The sequence below is a fragment of the Arctopsyche grandis genome, chromosome 6 (genome assembly GCF_051622035.1).
Source record: "Arctopsyche grandis isolate Sample6627 chromosome 6, ASM5162203v2, whole genome shotgun sequence".
NCBI classification, from domain to species: Eukaryota; Metazoa; Arthropoda; class Insecta; order Trichoptera; family Hydropsychidae; genus Arctopsyche; species Arctopsyche grandis.
Window position 1 is genome coordinate 34,044,261 of NC_135360.1, and position 9,277 is coordinate 34,053,537.

Sequence of the window (9,277 nt, forward strand, 5' to 3'; positions counted from 1 at the left end):
TGGTCGTATTTATCCATTGACTTAGTATGTTGAGCGATTGATTCGTCAACATATTTCAATAATGGCTTTTGTATCGGTATACGTTAAATTATTTTCTGTATTCATTACTTTTTGATGGAAATATATATTGAATTTTATGACTTTGATTTAATTATATTGATATTATATGCATGATTCTTCTATTAGGAACGAAACTACAATCCTATCCTTTTCCCAAAAATAAACGAACGAATATATCGTATATAATATAGGTATATTAGGTACAGAAGGCGCGTGCACAGTACTCACACAAATGCATTTTTCATATACAGGCTATTGAAAGAAACACGCTAATATTTATATATTTTGCATTTGGAATAAATCCTTTTTCAGAACAGGCGTGAACTATTATTAGCATATTACTCTTATAAATCGGTACTCTGCAACCCTTGCTAGTTTCATCGGACCATGATTTTGGCATCGTATGTATGTGAGCTATTTATATAGGATTCATCCGTGTAAACTATAGGGCGGCCTTGCAATCTATACACTTCTAATTTGGAAAGATATATGGATCTCTTCAGTCGAATTACACTTTTTTCAATAAGTATTTGTTTATTATTTTTCATCTTTCTCCATTTGAAACCTAGCCTACGAACGATAACTCTTAACGAAGAAATTGCACCTTTAAATTTTAAACTATCTTTCAAAACTTCTAATAACTTTTGTAGGGTCGGAAATGTCTTATGAACTAGATGAAAATCGTAGATAGTTCGCCTGATGACCTCTTGATCAAAAATAATGAACTGTAGTTATTTTTGATAACCTTACACGATTTTTGCCCGGTGTCCTTAAAACAACTCGCACAGTCGATGAAGATGTGGATGCTGCTCCATCGGATGACTCTGAAGATATAGGTTGTGTCGTTGATGGCTCCGATATTGAAGGTTGCGATGTTGGCGGTTTATTAGCCACCACAAATTGATTTCGTACTTCACAAATAATTCGCTGAACAATTCTTTTAGAAACACCAGTCGCTTCCGCAGTTGAAGCATATAAATTTTTCATACAACTATTTCTTTCGTCACTTTCACTATTCACTATACGATGCATTAAATAGTTGAAAACATTATACACAATTTCGCGAGATTGTCCCGTTAGTGTTTTCCCAGATCCAATTTTATTATCATATATCCACTAATTCTAATGAACTAACTCCAATTAACCAATTAGCAAACAATATAAGAACGCGTTACGTCAGTTTGTGGGGGTTGATCGGTGAGTGACCAGTGAAACTGGAAATAATCACCTGTAGTGCACACTTTGAGCAATACAAAAAATAATTGTTGTTTCTGTCATGCTCGGAAAGTGGGTGCGTATGAAAGGGACCAACTGATTGTCCTAGAAAACAGATACAAAAAATCTTATTCATATCTTCACGGACACAATATACGTGTTTGTATTGGTACGTGCCAGCTTACGCTGCATGAGCTATAATTGTCTAATGTGTGTGTGTCAAGTGCTGTCCGTTAACACTGCTCCGTCTCTCTTTCTTCCCTTGGAATCATATATTGTGGAAAGAGACGCGGCATAGTGTCACCTTGTTTACATTTATATGTATGTAAACTGTATATATATATTTCTACATTAGAACTTTTATTTTAGAGTTTTATGTTTTGAAGGGGGGGCGGTTTTAAAATCCTAGTTACAGCACTGTGTACATTATGATTACATAAGCCTTATAGATATAATCTTTCCTGTACTGGTGGAAATTTACGATTAGCTTGTAAAATAATGGTATATATTTGGTACCATAATAGTTGAAAACCCTACTTAAAGGTATAAATATTCGGCGGTTTTGGTTCGTGATTCATTCAGAGCTGAGAGGCCGATGGATCAAGAAAAATAAACTCTCCACTACTGCTGCATGTTTCACTCCGATCTCGGAAACTTCCCTCCACATCCACGTTACATTATCATACATGTATTATTTAAGTTTGTTCACCGTCGGTGTTTGTGGTGTTGTATGACAGGAACGAGTAGGACAAAAATTAAAAACACAATTTTGATATGCTTATATTTTATTTACAATTGCAATTCGTATAAATGTGATTCAAAGTCTCGTATTACAAACACAAATAATTATGTTCATTCATTATTATTTGTGAGATCTTAAATGTACCAAAAAAGCATATTTTTGAGTAAATAATTTCAAACGAATGTCACATTTATATGATTGTATCCCATTGTGCAATTTTTCATGTGACATGATGGTAGATTTTTGAGAAAATGATTTTAAACAAATTTCACGTCTTTTTCCCCGTGTGAGATCTTAAATGTAACACAAGATTATATTTTCGGTTAAATGATTTTAAACAAATTCCACATTTGTATGATTGTATCCCAGTATGCAATTTTTCATGTGATTTTAGGCTGGATTTTCGAGTAAACGATTTTAAACAAATTTCACACTTGTAAAATTTTTCTCCCTTGTGAAACCATAAATGTACCACAAGCTCAGATTTTCGAGTAAATGATTTTAAGCAAATGTCACATTTATATGATTGTATCCCTGTATGTGATTTTTTATGAACCACTAAGTTACATTTTTGAGTAAACGATTTTAAACAAATGTCACACTTGTAAGGCTTTTCCCCCGTGTGAGACCTTAAATGAACCACAAGATGAGGTTTTCGATTAAAATGATTTTAAAAAAATGTCACATTTGTGGTTTTATCCCGGTAGGCTTTTCCCCGTGTGAGATCTTAAATATAACACGAGGCTAGTTTTTTGGATAAATGATTTTAAGTAAATGTCACATTTGTGTGGTTGTATCCCAGTACGCAATTTTTCATGTTTCACAAGGCTAGATTTATAGATAAATCATTTTAAACAAATATCACATTTGTATTGTTGTATCCCAGTATGCAATTTTTCATGTGATACGAGGCTAGATTTTTGACAAAATCATTTTAAACAAATTTCACGTGTGAGAACTTAAATGTAACACAAGATCATATTTTCGAGTAAATGATTTGAAACATATGTCACATTTATGTGGTTTTATCCCAGTGTGTAATACTTTATGTTGCACCAGATGACTTGTTTGAGTAAACGATTTTAAGCAAATGTCACATTTATGTGGTTTTATCCCAGTGTGTAATACTTTATGTTGCACCAGATTACTTTTTTGAGTAAACGATTTTAAACAAATGTCACACTTGTAAGGCTTTTCCCCCGTGTGAGACCTTATATGTACCACAAGATCAGTTTTTCGAGTAAATGATTTGAAACATATGTCACATTTATGTGGTTTTATCCCAGTGTGTAATTTTTCATGTCTCACAAGTCTACTTTTATGAGCAAATGATTTCAAACAAATGTCACATTTGAACGGCTTTTCTATAGTATGTAAAACAAATTTAGATTTACTGAGAAATGTATGTGAACTAATCTCACAATTATTTTGGTGAATTGTCGGTAATGAAGGCTCATCGTCCCGTATTACATCTTCCAACAAAATTTCTTCAGTCTTGATCTTCGAACAATCATCTAACCTCAGTTGAGACGTTTCGTTGCTTCGAAAACAAGCCTTTCGAAAGCCGATTAACAATTCCAGATTGGTCTTACACGAAAGACAGACCGTGTCCGGCAGCCCGTCGCCCCTTTTAACCTGCAGATGAAAAACAGTAGGATTGAGCGGTGAGAAGATTAACCAAATGGGTTCACAATAGTTGTAACGTGTAAGAAGCAACCGACCTGAATTTGACAGCAGGTCCGAATGCGTTGCTCCAGACGCTCTGGATGAGAATCGCCGAAGATCGAGACGGAAGTGTCGGCCGGAGCTGATCCAAGACAAAGCCTACACTCCATCGTCCCGTTATTTAATCTGGCCAACGACTGGCTCGTCGCAACAGATCCACTGGACTTCACTTGCTATTTTTAGTGACACTTGTCTAAATTCGGTACTAGTTTTACCAACTTTCAGGTAAGTAAGCAACTGCAACTGCTCACTTACAACTTTGGGAAAATTGTATTTTTTTAATTGAGAATGACCTGATGATACAAAAATGTATAAACCTATATACACTATAGATCAGAGCAACGTAACTTCTGGATATTAGCGGCACACATTGTTTACGACTCGTAGAGTTTGTCAACTACGTACATATGTACATACGTACTTCATTGGAAATCGCTAGGTATTCCGTATATGCCCTTTTTCCAATATTTTAACACTTTAGTTTAGTTATTTAGTCGGCTCACTATATGACATGGTCGAGTTCGGTCACCTTCCTGCGAGTTGGGACCAACTCGCCCGTGTTCAGAGTCGCTACCGCAATCCGTCTCTGGCTTTCATAATAAAAGCACGTGCTTCAACATGCCAGTCGTCTCATTCGTTCATCTCCTATAGTGCTATTTATTCATGTTATAGCTTTTATTATTTTCCTTTTCATTTTTTTATCTTTGTAAAAATCTGTAATTGGACTCGGATGTTATATATATATATATATATATATATATATATATATATATATATATATATATATATATATATATATATATATATATATATATATATATATATATATATATATATATATATAGGAATGATTTTTAAACGAGCCGAGACGTTTTGTATACGTCTCGCAGGGATAAAGTATGTGTGTGGTATGCATGGGAGAGACCGGATGCGTGTTGTTATGGTCACTTGTTGAAGAACAAGCCCGACGATATGGGTATAATAAATAGTTCTGTAGGCATATAGTACAACTGAAATGATCTCATCAGGTCACTGCGACACATATCCAGGAAAGTCATTAACGCATGGCACACGCTCGCCTCGTCAAAAGGTCGACACGTGTTTCTATACACGTGTCTGGGAAACAAAGGAAGAACACACTGAACCCATAAAAACCACGAACTACGTCCAGGCGTATGAACCCATAAAACCACGCTCGCAGCATAACTAGGGCAGCGCGAGTACCAAGAACAAAAGATTGCACGCGACACACTTCAACCCAAAACGTTTATAAAGCAACGCAGCAACCTCCACCGGCAGAGTGAGCTTCTAGAGTTCAACTAGATCACATCTCCGAAGAAACCTCTTCGTACATACAATAACCATTGTACCAAATTGAACAAAAATAAACGATCCTCTTTCAAACTACACAACACGTGTTTCGTTAGATCGGGATATGGGCAACATACCTTCCCTGTCTTACAGTTCTTTCTGAATCTGTGCGTTTCACTTGGAATCCTTCACATCCGGATCCTATATATATATTATATGGGTCTACGTGACGAGACAGAATGTCGGAAATTACAGAAAACACAAATATCGGAAGGAAAAGATCAAAAAAAAAAGAGTGCATGGTAAACGGTACATGCTCACTTAATTTGCGCGAGCAGGATTAGAAATGAACGAAAAACCAAATATCGGAAGGCAAAGATCGAAAATCGAAAGATCTTAAGTCGAAAGATCAAAAAAAAAGAGTGCATGGTAAACGGTACATACTCACTTAATTTGCGTGAGCAGGATACAACAGGAACAAGAGTAATAGGCTTTTCCTCCCGTATTCTACGCGCGGACATTAAAGGTCTGTTCATACCTAGTCAGCACGTACCGACTTCAGCAGGTATCCGGCCGTACGAAAAGTATTCTTTGGTACATTTTGTATGGGTATATTCATACCAACCGTCACGTTTACGCCACGGCAGGCTTACAGCAGTACCCGACATTTCCTGTTCATACCTTACAGCAACATCCGTCAACGTATCGTATCCGTTTTTTTGGCCATCGTGGAAATATACACGCGAATTACGTGCCATGAGTCTGCCGCTTTGCTGTTTTGGACCAATTATCGATAGTGACAGTTGACAGCTGTTACAATCTTTCGACATGGTTTTGGCGCAAATATTTAAAAAAAAAATTAAATTTTTTACGGAAATATTTAAAAAAAAAATTGTCCATCATCCACAAGCTCCTTATACAGTGTTCAAAACTCTCCTTCGGTTTTTTTATTTTTTAACATGGGATGCACATCAAAACGCCTCCGTGCTTTTTTATTGCCTTCTTGAGCTTCTTCTTCCAACAACAGCGCGATTATACATAATTTTTCTGAAACATTTTTGCTGACTTGTATTCTGACGCGTAGCTACGAATGCACGTGTATGCATTCATATTGCAAGTACTCGACAATACGGCGTAAGCAATATTGCGCCGTATCGTCATGGCCTCTAATGTATAAGTAAGCCGATTTTGCCTTGCACTCGGCCAAATTGCTGTAAACGTGACGTGACCGCGACGTGTAGGTAGATATGAATAGAAATGTAACAAAATGACATATTTGAAACGGAGTCGTGCAGTGCTGAAGCCGTGCAGTGCTGTTAAGTATGAACAGACCTTAACACGGGAGGAAAAGCATGTTCCTCTTGTTCCTGTTGTATCCTGCTCGCGCAAATTAAGTGAGGATGTACGTGAGTATGTACCGTTTACCATGCACCCTTTTTTTTTTGATCTTTCGACTTAAGATTTTTCGATTTTCGATCTTTGCCTTCCGATATTTGGTTTTTCGTGCATTTCTAATTCGATCCCGTGGGGTAGACCCTCTAAAAATGTGTCGATTTGAAAATCTGATTGATATACTCAAAGTTCCCAGGGAAATAGCGCGGTGTATTCCCGGGAATAAACCACGTTTTTTCCCGTCAGCAAATCTCTAGTTGTCAGTGAGCAGTTGCCCACTTACCTGAAAGTTGGTAAAACTACATAGTACCAAATTTAGACAAAAGTGTCACTAAAAAATAGTTAATGAAGCCCAGTGGATCTGTTGCGACGAGTCACTCGTTGGCCAGTATTAAATACAGGGACGATGGAGTGTAGGCTTTGTCTTGGATCAGCTCCGGCCGACACTTCCGTCTCGATCTTCGGCGATTCTCATCCAGAGCGTCTGGAGCAACGCATTCGGACCTGCTGTCAAATTCAGGTCGGTTGCTTCTTACACGTTACAACTATTGTGAACCCATTTGGTTAATCTTCTCACCGCTCAATCCTACTGTTTTTCATCTGCAGGTTAAAAGGGGCGACGGGTTGCCGGACACGGTCTGTCTTTCGTGTAAGACCAATCTGGAATTGTTAATCGGCTTTCGAAAGGATTGTTTTCGAAGCAACGAAAAGGCCCAACTGAGGTTAGATGATTGTTCGAAGATCAAGACTGAAGAAATTTTGTTGGAAGACGTAATACGGGACGATGGGCCTTCATTACCGGCAATTCACCAAAATAATTGTGAAATTAGTTCACATACATGTCTCACTAAATCTAAACTTGTTTTACATACTATAGAAAAGCCGTTCAAATGTGACATTTGTTTGAAATCATTTACTCGAAAATCTAACCTCAAGACACATAAAAATACGCATACTGGGATAAAATCACACAAATGTGACATTTGTGTAAAATCATTTAATCAAAAATATGATCTTGTGTTACATTTAAGATCACATACACATACTTACAAGTGTGAAACCTGTTTAAAACAATTTATCTATAAATCTAGCCTTGTGGCACATGAAAAATCGCATACTGGGATAAGACCATACAAATGTGATATTTGCTTAAAATCATTTATCCATAAATATAAATTATTGTCACATGAAAAATTACACGCTGGGATAAAACCACATAAATGTGAAATTTGTTTAAAATCGTTTAGTCGAAAATGCAACCTCCAATCACATGAAAAATCACACACTGGGATGAAACCACATAAATGTGACATTTGTTTGAAGTCATTTAATCAAAAAACTCATCTTGTGATACACTTAAGGTCTCACACGGGGGAAAAGCCGTACAAGTGTGAAATTTGTGTTAAATCATTTACTCAAAAATGTAACTTAGTGGTTCATAAAAAATCACATACTAAATGTGACATTTCCTTAAAATCATTTACTCGAAAACCTGAGCTTGTGGTAAATTTAAGGTCTCACACGGTAGGAAAATTATACAAGTGTGAAATTTGTTTAAAATCGTTTACTCGAAAATCCAACCTCCAAACACATGTAAAATTGCACACTGGGATAAAATCATACAAATGTGGAATTTGTTTAAAATCATTTAATCGAAAATCTAACTTAGTGGTTCATGAAAAATTGCATACTGGGATACAATCATACAAATGTGACATTTGTTTAAACTCATATACTCAAAAATATGATCTTGTGTTCCATTTAAGATCTCACACGGGGGAAAAGACGTGAAATTTGTTTAAAATCATTATCTCAAAAATCTACCATCATGTCACATGAAAATTTGCATACTGGGATACAATCATATATGTAAATGTGATATTCGTTTAAAATTATTTACTCAAAAATATGCTTTTTTGGTACATTTAAGATCTCACAAATAATAATGAATGAACATTATTATTTGTGACTAGTATTTTGTGTTTATAATACGAGACTAATCTCAAAACATGTCAATTTTTGAATCACATTTATACGAATTGCAATTGGAAATAAAATATAAGCATATCAGAATTGTGTTTTTAATTTTTGTCCTTCTCGTTCCTGTCATACAACACCACAAACACCGACGTTGCGCTCAAGTGGCAAACAAAATTAAATAATACATGTATAATAATGTAATGCATAAATAAATGTACATAATAATAGGAACACGAGTGCGCTTAAAAATGAATTGTTGAATTTTATCTTGTTCATTCTCATTCCCAATTTCATCATCTCTGTTGTTAAATTTATCTACACTGCTAATTTGGGGCAAAAGTTTCTTATTTTCTTTTATTTCCGTATAAAATTCTAAACATGAAATATTTTTGTAATTATATACTACGCTCAAAATACCACGGACAGTGGAAATTTTCAACCTATTTCTTTCTTTGGTCCACTGTCCGCTGATCATGGAAAATATTCTTTCTACGTTGGCATTTTAACCAGGTATTGCAAGAAAAAATTGACAAATTTTTAATAATTTCGAATGAAAGTCAATAGTATTTGTTTCAAAATATTCTGACAATTTGAGACAGGAAATCATATTTTTAAAATTTTAATTATTGAGATTCTTTTCTATAAATATCTTTAAATTGTAAAATTGATCAAAACATATTGAATCATCCACAACGATGTTTTTGGAGGCAAGAAATACTATCGAATTTTCAATCTCTTCCCAAGTCGGGAACCCTATCTAATTTCATCCAGATAAAACTATTAAAATTTGATAGTCCATAAATTCAAATATTCCTTCGATTTTTTATAGCAATTCATGCAATTTAAATTTGT

General features: G+C 35.3%; 2 protein-coding genes across 2 annotated transcripts; one reads left to right on the forward strand and one right to left on the reverse strand.

Moving 5' to 3' along the window:
• Positions 1–2,045: 2,045 nt before the first annotated feature.
• On the reverse strand, positions 2,046–4,120 carry LOC143912703 (uncharacterized). Its single transcript, XM_077432004.1, has 2 exons — positions 3,739–4,120; positions 2,046–3,652 (listed from the first exon to the last, which is right to left on the reverse strand). Exons 1-2 carry the CDS (start codon positions 3,850–3,852, stop codon positions 2,963–2,965), a joined length of 804 nt encoding a protein of 267 aa, XP_077288130.1. The 5' UTR covers positions 3,853–4,120; the 3' UTR covers positions 2,046–2,962.
• Positions 4,121–6,707: 2,587 nt separating this feature from the next.
• On the forward strand, positions 6,708–8,516 carry LOC143912704 (uncharacterized). The gene is made up of 2 exons (XM_077432005.1): positions 6,708–6,965; positions 7,052–8,516. The coding sequence occupies exons 1-2, from the start codon at positions 6,852–6,854 to the stop codon at positions 8,234–8,236; spliced, it is 1,299 nt and encodes a 432-aa protein (XP_077288131.1). The 5' UTR covers positions 6,708–6,851; the 3' UTR covers positions 8,237–8,516.
• The last annotated feature ends 761 nt before the right edge of the window (positions 8,517–9,277 follow it).